General features: G+C 36.9%; 2 protein-coding genes across 3 annotated transcripts; both read left to right on the top strand.

Moving 5' to 3' along the window:
• Positions 1-1334: 1334 nt before the first annotated feature.
• On the top strand, positions 1335-5023 carry pde6gb (phosphodiesterase 6G, cGMP-specific, rod, gamma, paralog b). Of its 2 annotated transcripts, none has more exons than XM_019118886.2 (4): positions 1335-1449; positions 2775-2975; positions 3184-3224; positions 3446-5023. In XM_019118886.2, exons 2-4 carry the CDS (start codon positions 2830-2832, stop codon positions 3520-3522), a joined length of 264 nt encoding a protein of 87 aa, XP_018974431.1. In that variant the 5' UTR covers positions 1335-1449; positions 2775-2829; the 3' UTR covers positions 3523-5023. The 2 variants fall into 2 exon arrangements, with proteins under 2 accessions (XP_018974431.1, XP_042591844.1); XM_042735910.1 differs by lacking the exon at positions 1335-1449 and adding an exon at positions 2162-2272.
• Positions 5024-5726: 703 nt separating this feature from the next.
• LOC109105177 (nuclear protein localization protein 4 homolog) lies at positions 5727-19961 on the top strand. Its single transcript, XM_042735908.1, has 17 exons — positions 5727-5890; positions 6653-6709; positions 10777-10886; positions 10984-11211; positions 11395-11443; positions 11833-11927; positions 12012-12135; positions 12333-12512; positions 13090-13176; positions 13716-13787; positions 13879-14005; positions 14257-14417; positions 15145-15216; positions 17068-17160; positions 17330-17452; positions 17636-17738; positions 18190-19961. Exons 1-17 carry the CDS (start codon positions 5876-5878, stop codon positions 18345-18347), a joined length of 1854 nt encoding a protein of 617 aa, XP_042591842.1. The 5' UTR covers positions 5727-5875; the 3' UTR covers positions 18348-19961.
• The last annotated feature ends 1330 nt before the right edge of the window (positions 19962-21291 follow it).

The following is a 21291-nucleotide window of genomic DNA, read 5'->3' as shown; positions in this document are numbered from 1 at the left end:
TTGAGCTGGGTCATCACAGTAATCTCACAAGTTAGTTATCAATTGTTAGAGCACATGAATCCCTGTAACCTACTGGCTCTGTTATTGATCGATTCCTCTTTTGTGCCTCCTTATGCAGTGAGTCTTCATATCTCATTAACCACAGACAGAACAAGGGGCACGTTTGACCTTGTACTGAGGTTGTGGGGCCAAATTCTGACCCAGACACAAGTATGAGCACCCAGTGACCCATAAATCACTTTTTAACACATCAACACATTTAATTTTTCCTGCTACAAAGATATTATATAAATATTTTCTATTTATAAAAACAGAAGACATTTAGAGAGATGTTTTGCAAAATGTTATGTTCTGCAGATGAAAATTAACTACATTTAATCACCCATGGTAATGTAGAACAAAGGACTTTTTGACCTATAGTTAATCTTAATCACAGATTTCTTATTATTTAACTGACAACAGCTTGTCAGTAACAAAGACTCTCATTAAAGTAGAGCAATACAGATGCCAGATACCTTATTGAGGCTAAGTAATCCTGACTGCAGATCTAGACCATGTAATCAACTAATTAAACCTCCAACCTTTAATCTAGTGTCTTTGCAGTAATTGTTTTTGTGCTGTTCTGAAGGCAGTCTCAAAATAAAGCATATGTGAAACAGGGATTCTTGGCTGGAGTGGTTCTGCTACATTTGCACAGAATGAGTTCAGAAACATCATTTATATTTTTGCATAATTCATATTATGCAGTAGGCACTATAAAATGAGTATTTGATCATTGTTACTGAACAACGTTTATCTATATATTCATATCTGTTTATTTAATATGAATAAACAGAATTTATATATATATATATATATATATATATATATATATATATATATATATATATATATATATATATATATATATATATATATATATATATATATATATATATGTGGGTGGGTGTGTGTGTTATATTATATAAAGAAGACATCTAAAATATTTTTTTTATTTTTGAGCCAGCTTTGTAAAACATTATTTCTGTTACACACTTTATAAACAAAACCAGGCCTAAAGTACTGTATATAAAATGGCATCATCAAATGCAGTGATATTTTATTTTGTTCAAATACTGTTTGAGGCCACTGTATATGTAGTTTATTATGGATAGGCCTGTATGTTGTTTTATTATATTAAAATGTATAGGATATAAAGTTATTATATAAGATGCTAAAAGCACATGGTGTTACACAAATACATATTAAACGCATATTGTGTTCATCTGTTGTTTAGGGGATCAGGGGCGGGAGGCGTCCCTCTGCTAATCTTCTGAGGGGGTCAGAGAGTATAAAAGACCTGTAACCCCTGCAGCGCTCCCAAAGAAAGCTGAGCGCTGACATCCACCCCTCCACAGGAGAGACATACATAAGAAACGGTGCAGCTGCACCCAGTCAATCAACAAACTGGTGAGTGCAACCTTAAAATATTTAATTATCCATAAGAAAAATGTTGCTTTGTAAAATTCTGTAACAATGTGGCTGAAAATATACAATGTGTCAAAGGGTGGATTTGACTGCTTTGCTTCTTATTATATGGGTACCTATTGAAAAGTATGAAATATTGATTAGAGTTAAAATATTATGTGAGGCAAAATGAACCATAGATTTGTATAAAAGACATTCAAGGTTTCCTGATATAAGTCATTTATACAGTTTATTGATCATTTTGCATAACCACAGAATGCCATAATTGGCAAAACAGAATATTCCAGGAAGTTATATAATTATTTTTATACAATATATCGGTAAAATCTAAACACTTTCCGTTGAACAATTTAAATTAATCATAAATGGATTATTTTTACTGGCACTGTTTAATTGGATAGGCCATATGAGTGTTTAATATTGTATTTATGTTTGTGTGTGTGTGTGTGTGTGTGTGTGTGTGTGTGTGTGTGTGTGTGTGTGTGTGTGTGTGTGTGTGTGTGTGTGTGTGTGTGTGTGTGTGTATGTGTGTGTGTGTGTACACAAATTATCCACTTAAGATTCATCTTTAACATTTATGCATGTTTTTTGTTTAAAATATATGAAAATATGCAAACCATTGTCCTTTTTAATATAAATATAATGTTGTGAATATGATGCTAACAGAATTCATTTTTGTTACCTCTGTTCAAAGAAAGAAAGAAAGAAAGAAAGAAAGAAAGAAAGAAAGAAAGAAAGAACAATTGTGCAACAGGCATCATTGCCATTGTCTATTCCCATTAATCTATGAGGAATATACCTGAAGGTCATATTTATCGTTTCTGTTTGCTCAGCATGTTTGGTGTTATCCCTGCTCTAATAAGATTAACCCAAGTGCAGATTGCAGCCGTTGGGATGGGGGACATTTATTAATCCAAGCTCTAGATTACACAAAAGGGGTCACCCTACCCATCACACTTTCCCTGAGCTCACTTCTGGGAGCACGGGCCATGCTAGACATTCAATTACAGTGGAATATGTATTTGGATTTGCATATTACTCATCAGTAAGAGGATTATGGGTATAGTTTTCTCAGTCTGGGGTGGCTGCCATAGATATTCATTAGCTGTCGGTTTGACCTTGTAATTGCTGTAACATTCCTGGCCTAATGTGTAACTTAAAAATCTGTGTGTTTTATGTGTCATAAAGTCCTCCACAGTCAATTTTCTTTCCAGAATAAAACCAAAATCAATTTTATAGAATAAAACAATATGTTATTGGGTGTGGACTATACACTCACTCCAGTCTTTCTGGTGTTTTTACATTAGCTCTTCATCACGGGGAGCGAATACAAAGAAAAGCGACCAACAGTGACCAACAGCCATGAATCTTGAGCTGCCCAAACCAGAGATCAAATCCGCCACCCGTGTCACCGGTGGTCCTGCCACACCACGCAAAGGACCACCCAAGTTCAAGCAGAGGCAGACTCGCCAATTCAAGAGCAAACCACCAAAGAAGGGTATCCAAGGGTAAGTTAGACAGTAAAACATAAAGTAAAATCATTATTGTAATGGCTTTGTGATATTCCACACTTCAGTCACGCTTTGTTACACTAAGAATAATTAAATCTGTGCGTATTCAATAATCTGCAACATGACTTCAAAAAACATTATTTATTTTAAAATAGGTATCTATTTGAATTTAACATCTATTTTTATTTGATTTTATTTTTTATAGTTTCGGAGACGACATCCCTGGCATGGAAGGTTTAGGCACTGGTAAGTTTAATCTGCATTTCTGACAATATCACCTACTATTTATTCTAAGCTGTCCTCGTCTGAAATGATTAGTCTGATCATTCAATGCATCATCAAACATCCAATATGACTTCATGACATCACTGTGATTAAACAGACGTGAATGCTAGCTGGCCTTCAAGCTGCTTAAGTTAACCCTTTGACTGATACATGAACTCATGTTCCTGTGTTTCTACCTACAGACATCACTGTCATCTGCCCCTGGGAGGCCTTCAACCATCTGGAGCTTCACGAGCTGGCTCAGTATGGTATCATCTGAGCCCGTCACCTTCCCATTATCCTCTGGGTAATTTAGACCCTTTCCTGTCATGTTCTCCAAACAACCTCCCTCCATCCTGGCCATCGTCTCCATGTGGACCGTTTCAACTTTTGTTACAGCATAAACACCAAAAACAGCATTATTTATAAAAATGGAAAAACCTAAGAAAAATCAAGATCAACAAAAAAGAAAATCTATCTGACTATCTATCCTTCTGGTTTCTTTTCTTTCTTGCAGTCCAAGAACACGTTCTGCTCAAACTATAGAACAGAAAAGTATATACGATCCCGTCAGATCACATTCTGTTTGCCTAGGAAAACTGCTGCTCTTTTCTTTGCTCTCTTCTTCTGTTTCTACTCTCCCTTTCTGTTTTCTCCTGGAGCACAAAACATATGCAAGCAAGACAGCCTCAGAGTGGGTAAAAGCAAGACACATGTCCGTGAAATAAATGGCTTCTCATTTCACGTGCCTCGGTGCCTCCTCTGTCCACCTTCGCCGAGTTCATACGAAAAGATTGAAATCCTGTAGAGATGAAACACCCTGCTGGCCAACATTAGATTCCCAAAACGTTATTTCAGCCCATTATTTCCACATCAAGGAAATAAATGCTGATTTTAATGTTTCAACCTTTTCACTCCCTTGTACTTTTTACATTTTTTTTTGTGTAAGGATACCCTCAGGAACTGTACATTTTTAAATATCATGTTTGCTTTGTGCTTTGCAACCCCTTCATTCAGTGCATTCATATGTTAGCACACATACAGGCACAATTTCATTTTTGGCTATAATTTTGGGTTTCAGTAAGTCTCTCAGGTGACTGCTAGGGAACAGTGCTGGGCTGTCATGTCTTGTGTTTCTTTCATCTGTGATCATTTTTTCATCGCCATCATCTGTCATCCTCATCATCACACTCATTGTGCCCCACTTTAGTATCATTTCTATTTTATGTATTCATCTCTCCATTTGTATATTTAATTGTTAAATAGTAAACATTATAATTTTATCTAATCATTTAAATGTCCTGTATCTTACATAGGTTTATGAGTTTCTTTCACTTTATTGGCATTGTGTCAAGTATGTGTTTATTTCCCTATGTTTATATTTGTTGCATGCTCTATCTTTCACTTTTTTGTTTATGTTCATTCATTCATTTGTTCATCCATTAGTTTAGTCACATTCTAGATTTTTCATTTAGTAAAAAAGCCCATTTCCTGCAGAGTCAGATCCTCATGTATCCAGATAATACATCCAAAGTAAATTCTATGAAAAGATGTGGTTTGCACAAGCATGAACATATGTTAATTTTTGCACAGATCCTTTATATGTGTTAGGATGGTGTGTCCTTCTGAATCCTTAAGTCTTGAGTGAAGTTCTTCTGTGTTGTTTAGGCCTGTATTTTGCAGATATAGGGTTTCAGCATGTTTGAGGGTTGACAACATCACTGACTAAAGTGAAGATTTCTCTCTACAGGATGAGATCAAAATAAAGCTTGAAAAAAAGAGAAAAAATAATTAGTCTGTTTTTTTTATGCCGGTATGATATTATTACAGTCAATAAGTTGAGAAACAAAAAGAAGAAGAAAAAAAAACATTGTTTTTAATCATAATATAAAATGTTTGAATATAAGGCTACAAGCCAAGGAAGTTTTTTTTTCCTCAAATGTAATGCATTAGCTAATATTTAAAGAATCAACCACCTGGTGTAAAAAATACAAACTTGTATAAAATATAGTTAAAGTCAGTGCTGAAATATTTTATTTGTTCAGAGAGTAGTTTTGATTTCTACTTGTATATTTGGTGTTGGATGCAGTGTAATACAGTGTGGCTATTCAAAATATACATTACATAAGCAAGATTTATTATAGATGGTTTCCTAAAGCCTCAGGATAATTTCTAATTAGTCCACCACCAATAAGCATGCAAATGAAGAAACAGCAGCAACAACAAAATCAACAATGAAAAACGGTGTAAATAAGATGTCACAGAAGAAAATACACAATATGTCTGCATAATCTCTAGATGGAAATTCTACAGCAACAAAAACGATTTATATAATTTTAAAGTAAGTTTTTGTTGCTGTAAGTAGTTTCTTATTTATCAAATAAAATAAAATAATGCATACAAGCTCTAAAAATAAACGGACTTTTACAGGAACACAACATTTAACTCTTTGTTTCTATCCGGTGACGTTAAGCAGGACCCCGTCATAGCCCGGATTCACATAGATGTAGCACCGGCTCTGTGAGTTTGGCATCGCTGCATAGCTCCGAGCAGATCATATAAACAGGCAGCGATATTAAAATACGTCAACTCTCATTTCAGCGACATCAAGAGGGACGGTTCATCCCATCAACATGGCGGAAAACATAGTAAGTGTCAGTCTGCGTGTGTAAATCGGTAGTTTGAATGAAGTCTGTCATCCAGTGATGAGGCAGCAGAATTGTTAGCATAATGCTAATGATCAGACTCAGCCAGAATCGTCTAGAAACGCATTGAATGCTTAAAAACACAACACATTTATGTGTGTGTTTACAACACATCTGACTTATTCACTTTATAATTTGCAGCTGAGGTTTATTATTTCGGAATTTAACGTTACTTGGCACAGGTTGACACATCTCGTCTTCATGTCAACTAACGTTACATCTTAAAGTCTAGATGCTGCATTTCATCTTAATAAATAGCCGAGGTGTTAAGATAGAAGGTAATAGGATTGTTTAGCTTCCATGCTTCTTAAAGTTTTATATTTTGGAAGTGAAATGACATTGAGTAACTTATTAAAGTGCTTTGAATGAGACATTAAGTTTTGCTTTGGTTTTTGTAAAAGCAGTGAGAGCATGAGAGAAGCTCTGTGTTAATATGATCTGTTTGGACATGGATTCGTGTGGCATGCATACCCTCTGCGACAGTTTACTGAGCGTCAAATGGCACTGATTTCTCTGTTTTCTCTGATTCATACTGGCTTGTTTTGATGATTTGTAGTTGAGCTCTCGTCTCGTTTTAACTTGTAACTTTTCTGTATGAGTAATTTTGTGCTAGATCTGTGTGAGAAACATGCATATGATTGAACAACAACCTGTTGTAGTAAGCATAAACTTACTTTTCCTTCCCTTATGTTTATTTATTGACAGGTCGTCCGCGTCCAGACCCCAAAAAAGCGTGAGACAGCTGCAGCTTTCCTCAAGAAGGTATTAGGAACCTCAATCTGTGATCTTATTTTCTTTCTCATATATTGTATAATTCTTTTATTTAAAACCTTTTAATGACAGTAGGGTTGTGTACGAACTCCATCGCACACCTGTAAGTAATAGGTGCGTAGAAAAAAATAATAAATAAGACCTGGTGGGTCGTATAAACATATAAGGATCTCCCGCACACTATCTTAACTTGCAAAATAAATTTTTAATCACACAACGTTTCGGTCACACGACCTTCATCAGGAGTATACAAATGTTCAAATTCATCTCTTTTAAGATAAACACATGACCAATTACACAGAGTTCCATCTGCAAATAATTAAACTCATTGGGAGTATATAATTAGCACCCACGCATCATAAACAGTTGTTATACTTACAACAATCCAGATCAGCTATAGGTTAACAAATTCATCTAAAAGACACAATCAACACACTCGTCATCAAACAGCATCAAATTGTAATTCTAAACAGTTATAACAATCAGTCAGGTTCCACAGTCACTCAAACTCATCATGAATACATAGTGGAAAAGAACACCTCATTCAAAACAATTGCATGACTATAGCATTACATTAAATAATGCTTCATCGGTTCATACCCATAGGTGATAAAGTTTGGAGGGTGTAAATCCAAAACAGTTCACGTCTTTGTAGAAGTAATTCAATGTCTCCACCTCTAGGTGGCAAAGTTACTTTTTTCAATCCCACAAAAACGTAAAGAGGTTACGTCATGATTCAAAGTTAAAAAGTGTACCGCAACTGGATAACTTAGATCTTTTTCTTTCTTCTTCAAGCTTATTGAACTCTTATGTTCACTAATTCTTTGTTTCAACTGACGTGACGTTTTTTCCCACATAGCCTATACCACAAGGACAACGAATCAAATACACTACATGAGTGGAAACACAAGTAATCACAGATTTGATGCTATATTTTTTGCCCGTTCTAGGATGACAAAAAGTTGATGTTTTAAAAGTATTATTACACTGAGCACAATTCCCACAACGATAATTGCCCTTCTGTATGGGACTAAGTAGACTCTGAGATGCACGAGGGCTAACGCTCTGAAACCGAGCATGTACCAAAACTGTCTTTTAAATTCTTAGCGCGTTTGTATACAATCAAAGGAGGATGTCTAAAATATCGCTCAACTCCGAATCAGAAGACAACAAATGCCAGTGTTTTTTAAAAATAGATTTTATCATGTAAGACTTAGGTGAATGTGTTGTAATACAAGCAAAAGAATACTTTCTTCGTTTTTCTTGTTTCTTTTTTAGCAATTCAGACCGCGTCTTTTTAAAAAGCTGTATTAAATCCTTCATCAATCCAATCTAAAGGATAACCTCTATTCAAAACTTATTTTTGCATGATTTTCGATTTCTCAATAAAATCGGAATCAGAATAACAAATCCTCCTCAGTCTGTAGAACTGACTCTTAGGCAGTCCTTTTTTAAAAAAGTCGGATGAAAACTGGTAGCGAGTAAAAGTGTGTTACGATCGGTCTCTTTTGTGTACAAAGTAGTGGTCAAACTGCCTTCGTTCTTCTGTATCCACATATCCAGGAAGTGTACTCTAGACGAATTAATTTCAGAAGTAAAATCCAAGTCGTCAACCAAGCTATTCAAATATGTCACAAATTCTCGAGCCTCATCGTGATCACCCAAAGTTTGATGACGATGTGTTGATTGTGTCTTTTTTAGATGAATTTGTTAACCTATAGGTGATCTGGATTGTTGTAACTATAACAACTGTTTATGATGCGGTGCTAATTATATACTCCCAATGAGTTTAATTATTTGCAGATGGAACTCTGTTAATTGGTCATGTGTTTATCTTAAAAGAGATGAATTTGAACATTTGTATACTCCTGATGAAGGTCATGTGACCGAAACGTTGTGTGATTAAAAATTTATTTAGCAAGTTAAGATAGTGTGCGGGAGACCTTATATGTATAATTCTTTTATTTAAAACCTTTTAATGACAGTAGGGTTGTGTGTATGCTACATACAGTAGCTGACATTTGAAGTGGATCCAAAAAGTTCATTAATAAGTTGTCCTAAGACAAGAATGCATTTTGGTTTAAGGACAACTTTGATGAAAGGTTTTGATCCACTTCAAAGGTTAACTACTGTATATATTAGCAAAAAATATTCTAAACAGTTTATGCAACCGGGCTCTTGTGAGCATAAGAAAATGCTTTCAGAAACATCAGAAAAGTCTTACCAACCCCAAATTCTTAAACTGTAGCATATAATATATTTCCTCCAAAAATGGAATATAACATTTATCAAACAGCCTTTGAAGCTAAGTGGATTAAAAATAGTTTAGTGCAAGAAGAAAAAAAAATCACGTTGCAGACTCATAGAATAAGTATTAAATATACTGTCAAATTAATTTGCTCCTTCACTATAGTTATGACAGAGTAGGTGTTACTATTCACCCCAGATAGTATTCATTGTCATGCCTTTGCACTTATGCAATGGTTACATTTCATAGTCTCAGAAGCTGAGAATAATACTACAACAAAAGCAAAGCATCAGATCCTGTAAGTTTTTATAAAGTGGCGGCACAGGCTCCTGTTCCTGCTGAGTACTGAATGTTGATTTATTAATGAGGTGGCTCTGAAAAAGGAGACCTATGTCTATACACTGCAGTGACATGCGTTTCTGCTGTGTTGCAAAGCTTGATGGGCGGTGTGCTTGCAGCAAAGTCAGGAATGAACCAGGGCTTGTAGCCAAAATCCCATTGAAAGTGACCATAATGCCTCTAATATAAAATGTAGGGCCTTTATAGTTTATTTCTGTTTGTTATTTGGTATCTAAAAATTGCTATATTTCATAAAATTCTATTTCTAGGTCTGACTAGTTGTGTGTTTAATAGAAAAGTAGTAGTAGGTAATCAATATTCAGAATAATTAAGTAGTTACCTCATGTCAGTCTTTGACCATTATGCCAGTTGGTAGGGTAAAGTATATTATAATAGCAGTCTTAGAGGATATTGGTAGTTGAAGGTGCTGAAGGCTCTTTTGAGACGGGCAGAGGGTTTGTGTTTGCCTGATGTAGACACTGCAGGGCCCATTAAAGATTCATGTCTCTCAGCAGGAGGGTGGAGAGTGAGTCGGGGATCACTTGAGACCGTCTCACAGTTTGATTTTGGATTAAATGGCAGGAAATGCTATTTTTCAGCTTTGAAAAATGTGTGCTTGTTCAACTTGTATTCTGGTGCATGGATTCAAAGAAATGCACGCAGCAATTTTAAAAAGGCCTCCATGTTGAATGTTATTAACAGGATAGTATGTTACAGTTAAAAGTTAAATTTAGGACACAGTGCCCTGAGTGACCAGTAAAAGCTTTTGCTGATTGGATTAGTAAAGATATCGGTCTTCTGCTGGGTTTTCGGTTGCCTAATGGACGGTCATTTGGACATGATGGATCAGTTTGTTTCTGAGACTGCACTTTTTTAGATTACTGTTCTCAAGTAGGCTATATGAGGAGTGTATAATCTTTTTTTCTTTCTTCCAATTTCGGAACAGCCTGTCAAGCTACAAATGAGTTCACTTTGGACAAGTGTCCTATTAAATGAGTTATAAGTGAGTGTAGTGTAGGTGCTTTAGATTAAAAATGTAAGGTCTGGATTTGTTCTCCTGTGTACATTCTACTAGTAGGCTTTCCACTAGATTCAGTAGCTTAATAATTGATTAATAGATTTCCATTGCATATGTCTGTATGTATAAAGTGTTTGAAAATGAGGAGTGTATAATCTTTTTTTCTTTCTTCCACCATCATCTCAAATACTATGTACTCTTTGTACTCTCATAACTTCATTAGAGTTTGAGCAGTCTCTAAAAGGCAAACATTCTTTACACATTTTGAATGTCTGTATTATTTAACAGATCTACATTTTATCAGCTTATTAGTGGATGCTCCAAAACAGGGATAAGAGAAATGGACAAGGAATGTCCAATTGCAGCAGTAATGTTATATTCATCATTTCCAGGAGCAAAATGAAGGACTTGTCAGCTTCTTGTTTCTGACATCCTTTGCTACATTCTTGCCAGGTTGCCAAAGAGTTCGGCTTCAGTTCAAATGGTTTCTCTGTTTACCTGAACCGGAACAAGACCGGAGAGATCCTGTCACAGAACAAGACCCTCAGTCTGCTGAAAATCAAGTAAGTGTGCTGTTGTGACAGATTGGATTTACTCGGTTGTGCACGGGCGTGTTTACATGCATAAACATAACTGAGTTGTTTTTCCTCTGTCTTTTAGGCATGGCGACATGCTCTTTCTTTTCCCATCCTCAGCTGGACCCTCCAGTGAGAACATGGACACAGCTCAGCCTCACACTTCTTCTTCCTACCCTTCCTTCCCTTCATCCTCTTCATCATCATCTTCCTTATCCCGTTCACACTCTGCACCACAGATCCAAGAGGACGAGATTGACCAGTATCTGTCTAAACAAGAGGGAAAGATCTACAGAAACCGAGACCCCCAGCTGTAAGCCTGCCTCACTTTCCACACTGCATTGGAAACAGTTTTTATAACATGTATTCCTAAAACCTCAAAGTTATTTTCATGCCATAGTTTGGAGGTACTGCATCACGCAACCAACTGAATAATTCATTGCAATATGAGAACTACAGAGTATTCAAGACATATTTTTATATCATTGTTTCTCAGGTGCCGGCACGGTCCCATGGGGAAATGTGTGCACTGCGTACCTTTAGAGGTAAGAACTCGTGATCCTCCCTTGGAACATAAGAATACTGATGGGAAGACTTGTCTAACCCAGTGGTTCTCAACTAAGGCACCTCAGTAAACACACAAGACTTAAAACTTTAAAATAAGCTAATACAGCTAAAAATTAAGTAAAATATTACATTTTGAAATTAGTTTGTTCAATAACTATAATTTTTATTTATACACAGTCTCTGAAAACATGGATATGTGAGGAATTTTAAATGAAGTGTGATTTCTAGGCCTTCTAGAAGAGTTATGGAAAATAATTAAAATCCTAAAAGGTCATGGAAATGTATTTGTTTATTTTGTAAAATATTATTGCTGCATGGCACAAACGTACAAAGTTGCCATTTCATCTTTCATTTTCTATTTTAATAGCCTTTTGATGAAGACTATCTGAACCACCTCGACCCACCGGTCAAGCACATGTCCTTTCACGCCTACATCCGGAAACTCACCGGCGGAGCAGACAAGTTAGTGCTTTTGAGAGCTCTCTACTCTCACTTAAATAAGGTTGTGGGAATAGAGTGATTTAATAAAGTTTTTCTGTCTCTCAGGGGGAAGTTTGTGGCGCTTGAGAATATCAGCTGTAAGATTAAGTCTGGCTGTGAGGGGCATCCTCCCTGGCCAGAGGGCATCTGTACCAAGTGCCAACCCAGCGCCATCACCCTCAACAGACAGGTACACAGCTCCTCTCAGTCTGTATCATAAACATCTTTACTTTCATCTAACTTGCATACAGACAAACTGTTCATTAATCAATTTCTTGATTTAAAAATGAACCCGCTGCTTCTTTGTTTCCTTCTCGGTCAAGTAAATGAGTGCTCCTTGAGGGGCAGTGTCATAATTCTGTCTGTTTTGATCTGATGAAACTGCAGAAATATCGACATGTGGACAACATCATGTTTGAGAATCACACCATTGCGGACCGTTTCCTCGACTTCTGGAGGAAGACGGGGAACCAGCGGATGGGGTACCTGTATGGACGCTACACCGAGCACAAAGACATCCCTCTCGGCATTCGAGCAGAGGTTGCCGCCATTTATGAACCTCCTCAGGTTAGAGACACACAATCAGGCACCCAGCATTTTTTTTTTACTTCAAATAAAACGATAGCATTAAGTAAGTTTTCATAACTTTGAATTATTGATTCTCTAAGATTTTATTCTTTAAGCAATGATACCAGCTAAACACAAGAGGGCAGTAAAAGACTAACATTCAGGGCATCAGTTTTCAAACTTTTTTGTTTCAAGGCCCCTTGTCAGAAGATATTTCTGTTGTTTCTGCTTAAATGATGACAGTACTTCCTTTCCAACTTTTAGGAAACTAGGAGTGGCAATATATTAAAATAATTTAATACAATTATATACTCTCCAATTCCAGAGGTTTCGGTTCATATGAATGAATTTAATTCAAACCAATGATAAAATTTGATGTGGAATACAAAGTTAGAGTTCACTGACCATGTCTGCCATTTAATCCAAATTGCCCCCTAATGATTAAGAAAGTTGTATAAATTGCATCACTGTAGATTCTTACGCATCATGCATGTAAAGAACAATTTTATTCCAAAAAGTCAAGTATTGTTTTGCTGATTTGTGTTCTTTTCCTTTCCACCTGTGTGCTTTGACTCAGATTGGAACCCAGAACAGCTTGGAGTTGATTGAAGATCCCAAGGCAGAAGCAGTTGAGGAGATTGCTGCAAAACTAGGCCTGCGGAAGGTGAGTCTTTTTTCCATGCCTTTTAAAAATTGTAGTTTATCAAAGAAATAACATGTAAAAATAACTGTATGTGCGTTATATAAATATATATATATATATATATATGCATGCGTGTATGTGTATGTGTATGTGTATATATATATGTGTATATGTGTATATATATATATATATATAATATATATATATTATGTAGTTTATTTTTTATAGGGTATAATTATTATTTATATTTATAGCAGTGAGAGACTCCACATAATTCCTGTATAGCTCTATAGCAGTGAGAGACTGGATAGTTTTGGTGTAGATCTGCCGTACCTATTGTAGTCATCCATCCCATGAGGCTCTCTGATGGGTTTCTTAGAGTTCCTTTCTCTTCACACATCTATGGCTTCCATATGATACTTTCAAAGTTACTGTCTGGTGCATGATAGAAGTGGCCTGATCAGTCGTGACCCTTGTTACCACCTGAGCATGTGGAACAGCTTCCAAATGTAGAAAATGTAAAGCTGTTTTTAATTAGTAGTATTGGCTGTTTTTTTCAGGTGGGGTGGATTTTCACTGATCTTCTGTCAGAGGACACTAGGATAGGCACAGTCCGCTACACCAGAAACAAGGTCAGTTGGGAAAAGAAGATGACCATTTAACAAACTACACAGTGAGTTCTGAGATCATTATTAACCAAGTGGATTTATGTCACCTGTTTAGGATTCATACTTCCTGAGTGCAGAGGAGTGCATCACAGCTGGACACTTCCAGAACCAACATGCCAACGCATGTCGGCTTTCCCCGGATGGCCATTTTGGATCCAAGTTTGTCACAGTGGTGGCAACAGGTATGCAGCTTCCTCCTTTCTGCTGCTGTTCAGGTTATCCAGTGTGGTGATAAATTAAGGCATTTGGTTGTGTCAAAAGCCTGTGTGGTATTTAGTTCAAAGCCGATAAATCAGTCTCAGTCCATGACATTTTTTTGCATGGAATATTTTATTGGTACCCAGAAAAACTTAACAGGTTTAGTGCTAAAAGAAAATATAGTGTCATGAAAAATAGAGCATGGATTTGACTAGCTTTTTTTATGCGTTGGCAGGTGGTCCTGATAACCAGGTGCACTTTGAAGGGTATCAAGTGTCCAATCAGTGCATGGCTCTGGTGAGGGATGAATGTCTACTGCCCTGCAGAGATGTGCCTGAACTGGGCTATGCCAAAGAGTCCAGCACAGAGCAATACATCCCTGATGTCTTCTATAAGGTACTGGACTAAAACACTCCTGCTACAGATGATCAATCACACAACATGTTACTAAAGACATATATGCATAGGATGCATGCACATACACTACCATTCAAGCATTTGAGATTGGTAAGATTACAGTAAAAACAACATTAATACTGTGAAATATTGTTATGATTTAAAATAACAACCATTTCTGTGTTAATAGATTTTAAAATGTTATTTATTTCTGTATACACACACAAACACACACACACACACATATATATATATATATATATATATATATATATATACACACACAAACACATATCTATCTATATATATATATGAATAGAAAGTTCAAAAGAACAGCAATCATTTATTTATTTATTATTTAATTTCTTAAAAGGAAATCATAACATTTTAAACAGAAGTGTACATTTTCCCATCACTTAACCATAACTTAAATCAAACCACTAACATTTTAAACAGAAGTGTACATTTTCTCATTTCTGTTCCAGCATGTAACTGTAACTGTGATCATATCACTTGCAGGGTTTGACTGATGTTTCTGAACAGTCTGAGCTTCCCTTTACTTGAGTGTGTCACATTTCATAAAACAGAAGGAATGAAAGTTAATATTTCTGTTGCTTTGGGCATAAAAAGTCTTATCAGTGTGACTTCTTCCATAGGAATGCATGGGATTAGTTGTCTGTGAGGCATGAAAAGGTTCACATTTTCCAATCTTTTTCTCCACCTCCAGGACAAAGACAAATTCGGCAATGACATCACATATTTAGCCCGACCACTGCCAGTAGAGTACTTGATCATTGACGTGAGTAGTTTATCATGTTATTATAACTACATACTTTTGCACTGATCAATTCTAGACCTTCAGCCTACACATCTAAGTCATCTTGTCCTCTTTGATGCAGAGACATAAGTGGATAGCTGGTCTTTCAGTCGTGGCCAAAAGTTTTGAGAATTACATAAATATTAGTTTTCAAAAAAGTTTGCTGCTAAACTGCTTTTAGATCTTTGTTTCAGTTGTTTCTGTGATGTACGAAATATAATTACAAGCACTTCATACGTTTCAAAGGCTTTTATCAACAATTACATGACATTTATGCAAAGAGTCAGTATTTGCAGTGTTGGCCCTTCTTTTTTTTTAGGACCTCTGCAATTCGACTGGGCATGCTCTCAATCAACTTCTGGGCCAAATCCTGACTGATAGCAACCCATTCTTTCATAATAACTTCTTGGAGTTTGTCAGAATTAGTGGGTTTTTGTTTGTCCACCCGCCTCTTGAGGAATTGACCACAAGTTCTCAATGGGATTAAGATCTGGGGAGTTTCCAGGCCATGGACCCAAAATTTCAACATTCTGGTCCCCGAGCCACTTAGTTATCACTTTTGCCTTATGGCACGGTGCTCCATCGTGCAGGAAAATGCATTGTTCTTCACCAAACTGTTGTTGGATTGTTGGAAGAAGTTTCTGTTGGAGGGTGTTTTGGTACCATTCTTTATTCATGGCTGTGTTTTTGGGCAGAATTGTGAGTGAGCCCACTCCCTTGGATGAGAAGCAACCCCACACATGAATGGTGTCAGGATGCTTTACTGTTGGCATGACACAGGACTGATGGTAGCGCTCACCTTTTCTTCTCCGGACAAGCCTTTTTCCAGATGCCCCAAACAATCGGAAAGGGGCTTCATCGGAGAATATGACTTTGCCCCAGTCTTCAGCAGTCCATTCACTATACTTTCTGCAGAAGATCAATCTGTCCCTGATGTTTTTTTTTGGAGAGAATTGGCTTCTTTGCTGCCCTTCTTGACACCAGGCCATCTTCCAAAAGTCTTGCCTCACTGTGCGTGCAGATGCGCTCACACCTGCCTGCTGCCATTCCTGAGCAAGCTCTGCACTGGTGGCACTCCGATCCCACAGCTGAATCCTCTTTAGGAGACGATCCTGGCGCTTGCTGGACTTTCTTGGACGCCCTGAAGCCTTCTTTACAAGAATTGAACCTCTTTCCTTGAAGTTCTTGATGAACCTATAAATTGTTGATTTACGTGCAATCTTAGTAGCCACAATATCCTTGCCTGTGAAGCCATTTTTATGCAACGCAATGATGGCTGCACGCGTTTCTTTGCAGGTCACCATTGTTAACAATGGAAGAACAATGATTTCAAGCATCACCCTCCTTTTAACATGTCAAGTCTGCCATTCTAACCCAATCAGCCTGACATAATGATCTCCAGCCTTGTGCTCGTCAACATTCTCACCTGAGTTAACAAGATGATTACTGAAATGATCTCAGCAGGTCCTTTAATGACAGCAATGAAATGCAGTGGAAAGGTTTTTTTGGGATTAAGTTAATTTTCATGGCAAAGAAGGACTATGCAATTCATCTGATCACTCTTCATAACATTCTGGAGTATATGCAAATTGCTATTATAAAAACTTAAGCAGCAACTTTTCCAATTTCCAATATTTATGTAATTCTCAAAACTTTTGGCCACGACTGTAGATCTTGTCCTCTTTGGTGCTGAGACATAAGTGGATAGCTGGTCTTTAAAGCCCAATACAGAGCCAATTGATGTTACTTGACATTAAACTTCTGTAAACAATTGAGCTTTAATACTGTCTTTGTCTTTTGTTTATTATTGCTATTTAACCCTCTGTTTTTCAGATCACCACCACTTTCCCAAAGGACCCCGTTTTCACGTTCTCCTCTACTCTTCGCTTCCCCATCGAAAACAGAGACGCTCTGGGAGAGACCCAGGTACACATTTAGGGTTAAAAGAATGATGTTTTAGATCTCTATCATATCTGGAGACATCTCACAGCTTTTCTTGTTAAAGATGAGCATAAAGCTCTGTGTAATTCTGTTTACTGTGGTCAGATGTACAGTTCTTGTGAAATATTGACTTAAAAATGGTTTGTGTGTGCAGGACTTCCACAGTTTAGCAACGTATCTTTCCCAGTGTTTTTCCTCCTCCTCCTCCTTCCTGGACATCGTCTCAGACTTCCATCTGCTTCTCTTTCTTGTCACCAATGAGGTCATGCCCTTACAGGTGATATATATAAAATAACTATATATAAAATACCCACACATCAAATTCTCCCACTTTACCCTGCTTGGTTAAAAAAAAAAAAAAAAAAAAAAAAAAATTAATAAACAATTAATTTCGTCTTATAAAGAGTTTGTATATATATTTTGCCTGACAACTTCATCTCCTTTTCTTTGATGTCTACAGGACAGCATTGGGCTTCTGCTGGATGCAGTGAAGACATCCACTGAGGAGCTGGCTCAAACCTGGAAGAAATCTGAGCAGTGGGCCACAATCGAGCAGCTTTGCAGTGAGTAGTCCTGGACAGTGTTATTTTAGTATTATTTATATAATTTCATTAATGCTTTTATTGATATTTTGAATTATAAAAAAAAAATTTCATTAATTTGTTTTTTATTTTCTTAAAAAAAAAAATCATTTTTGTGATCTTTTCTCCACCCCAAAATGAAGATTTTGTCATTAATCACTTACCCCCCCATGTCGTTCCAAACCCGTAAAAGCTTTGTTTGTCTTCAGAACACAATTTAAGATATTTTGGATGAAAACCGGGAGGCTTGTGACTGTCCCATAGACTGTCAAATAAATAACAGTTTGGGTTTGGAATGACATGGGGGTAAGTGATTAATGAAAAAAATTTCATTTCAGGGTGGAGTATCCCTTTAAGTGTTTTTCATCAGTTTTTCAGGATTTCTCCAATAGGTTTTTCAACTAGCAGACCATGTTTCTTTTGTTAATCCCAGGCACAGTTGGAGGGCAGCCGTCGGGATCTCTGGATTATGCCATGGGTGGCCCAACTCTCCCCCAGTCTTCTTCAGCTGTGTGGTCCTGCCTCCACTGCACCTTCATGAACCAACCTGGCACCGAGCACTGCGAGATGTGCAGTTTGCCCCGCAGCTAAAACCCCATGAATCCGGGCTGCACCATACATCCCACCGGGAACAGCAGTGAGAGTGGGCATGCTTACCTGTATTCCTGTCGTTTTAGTATGCCTAATCCTTAACTCCTCGCCTCCCTCACTGACTGTGTCGCATCTAAATGCCGATGGCAGCCGCGTGCCTGAATATGCGCCCAATCCAACGCTGTGAGCTGCATCACTTTGATGATGTTGATGGCCGAAGATGATGGGTTGTACCCATGTAGCACTCTCTGTGTGAGCCCGGTGCATTCTGGGACTTTTATTTAGACAAGCACTTGGGCGAAGCTCCCTCCACCCTCCTCATCTCCCTCCGTGGTCCAAACTAACCTTTCAGCACCATTGGTGAAACATCTGATGTTAAACGTCTTTCCCCAACTCTCACTGAAGATGTTGTGTAAATAATAAACAGAAGGAAAAATACTGTTATTTAATTTCAAAAGATTTTATCTGTTGAGAGGAAATTACTTTTTCAAGCCCATTTTCAAGTAAACATGCAGCTGAAGGAGCTTTGTGGTTTGTAGCACTGATCATGGTTTCTTAAAACCCTTTCTTCACCGCTTCACGCATGCTTGCTTTATTTTCTTCCGTTTATTTTTTTATAACACTTTATTTTGATGGACGATGAGTTTCTTTGAGCATCAAATCTCATCAATGCTTGATTAGATTGAAGTTGAAGAGTTGGTTTGGCTGCATAGGTTTCTTTTCCTCAAGTTTGCAATTGACTTCTGAATGCTTAAGAAGCTATGCTTTGAGTGTGGATTGGTTTACGTTTGCAAAAACTGTAGCCATTCAGCTTTGGTGCATGTACCCTTTTCCGCACCATTTCTCTGTCATCGCCCTTTCATTACCAATTTCCCCTTCCGTCCCCCTGGCGCTTGTCCAGATTTCAGTTGTGGAGATTTTTTTCCCACCGTTCAGCCCTTAAGGAGCCTGTACCGTTGCACCTTCAAAGGGTTCTGTCAGGGCCGTCTTTGAACACGCTCTCTCTCGCCTGTCAGCTCCACATCTGGTGGAGATCAAGAGAGATTGTTTGATTGATAGGGAAGAACAGAGCTACAAATATAAAAGCAAAAGTCTAAACTTATTCCACTTGATTGACATCTTTGCTTTGGACTTTTTTAAACCAGCCTCAGATCTTCTACACTGGTCTGTGTAGTTCAGCAGATAGATTTTACTGGCTGGAAACAAATTTATATTGTCTTCTGACAGCCATTTTCATTTGGCCACGAATCAGTGTTTTAGAAACCAGCCCAAAGACATCTCTTAAATATGCATTCAGGAGAATTTCAGCCCTCTGAAATTATCTAGATGTTTACATTTGTGGTATATTTTGTAGAGTTTCTTCAATTTTCTTAATTCCCAAACAAAAATAATTTCCAACACTAGTCAGTTGATTCACTGAAATGGGCACACACTGATCATCATTGTTCACAGACTGAAATCTGGTTTCTGCTTTAAGAGGTTTGAGGTACAGATAGCTGTGCTTAGGCCCTATTGTCACAAAACACAGGTGCCCTGAGTTGTATGCTTTCAATTGGTTTTGGGGTTTTAAATTAAAAAAAAAAAATGTTCAACAATAAAACCGATTCCTTTGGATGCTGTGGTCTTGTCTTTTTTTTTTTTTTTTCAGATTTTTTGTTCGTAGATAACTAATGAATTAGTTTAGCCTTCAACAGCAACTTTTTGGTTAAAAAATACAAACGTTAATTCATTTTTATGGTAGGGTAGACCAGATGGGACCCCATGCTGCTTGATGTATTGCTTTAGATATACTTCAAGGGCTCTACATATATTTTATACAAACTGAGCATATGGACTTTTTCCTAGTATGTCACACAAACCAGTTACTTGTCAGCATAAATCTGTGTGTACCCTGAAGGTCAAGATTTTACAGTAAGTTTTTAAAAAAAAAAATGTCTAGGTCAACTTTTGATTCTTAAAGTAAAGCTTAAAGAAGTTTCAGAAGGACCTCATATGTGTGGCAGATGAGTCGCTGGAATGCAGAGGTTGAGTGAACTTGACATCAAACATCTTACCTGAAGCTCTCAGAAGTTCAGTCTGACACATCTGGATTCTATCTAGTCCTCTTAATTTAACACTTTATCTCTCCTTACACCTACCCAACTCCACAGAAGTGCACACATCCATGTCAGTGAAAATAGGTAGGCTACACATCATATTTGTATATAATTTATTTAGTTAAATTAAATTAAATAATGTCTATTGTTATATTATAACAGGTTTCCCAATATGTTTGCAATGACCCTCTCTAGATTTCTTGATATTTCGCTATACTTGTTTGAGTATCTAATTGCATTGTTTAGGTATATTGAATATACATGAAAAAAAAAAAAAAAAACAGATGGGTCTTTGATTTATAAAATCTGTTTTTCTTCCAAAAGAATGTGTGACCAGGTGAGTTGAACTGAAATTTAACTCCACTCAGACATGGCCTGAACCACTGGGCGGGATTAGGTGGGAACGATAATATAAAAGCCAGAAAAACACAAACTGCTGATATTCAATGATATTTGAACGTGTGTTTTTTCATGATTATCATTATTTATTTGGCTTTTGAGACATATAATCCGACTGGCCTCAGGTAAGCACATCATTATAGTCATAAAATGCTGGTTTCCCTAAATGTTTTTACAGTTCATATTGTCAGTTATTAAACATCTGATTTAATTTCATTTGTGATCCTGTTTGAATTTATTTGGTTGTGCAGAGTCATGAATTGTCTAGTGCCATTACTTTTTGTGCTCTCGCTGGGAGCTGCTCAGAAGAGCACGAGACAGACTGTGGAGTGGGACTACAAAACTGAAGGTAAAATACTGCATATGTATATTTTAAAAATTCTATTTTTCTATAAAAGCTTTCGAAACGTTATGTAATTATAACACATTTAAGTTGTATTGTGAATAAT

The sequence above is a fragment of the Cyprinus carpio genome, chromosome B12, assembly GCF_018340385.1.
Source record: "Cyprinus carpio isolate SPL01 chromosome B12, ASM1834038v1, whole genome shotgun sequence".
NCBI lineage: Eukaryota > Metazoa > Chordata > Actinopteri > Cypriniformes > Cyprinidae > Cyprinus > Cyprinus carpio.
The sequence above is the reverse complement of the archived record's forward strand: the minus strand, read 5'-3'. Positions and strand labels throughout refer to the sequence as shown.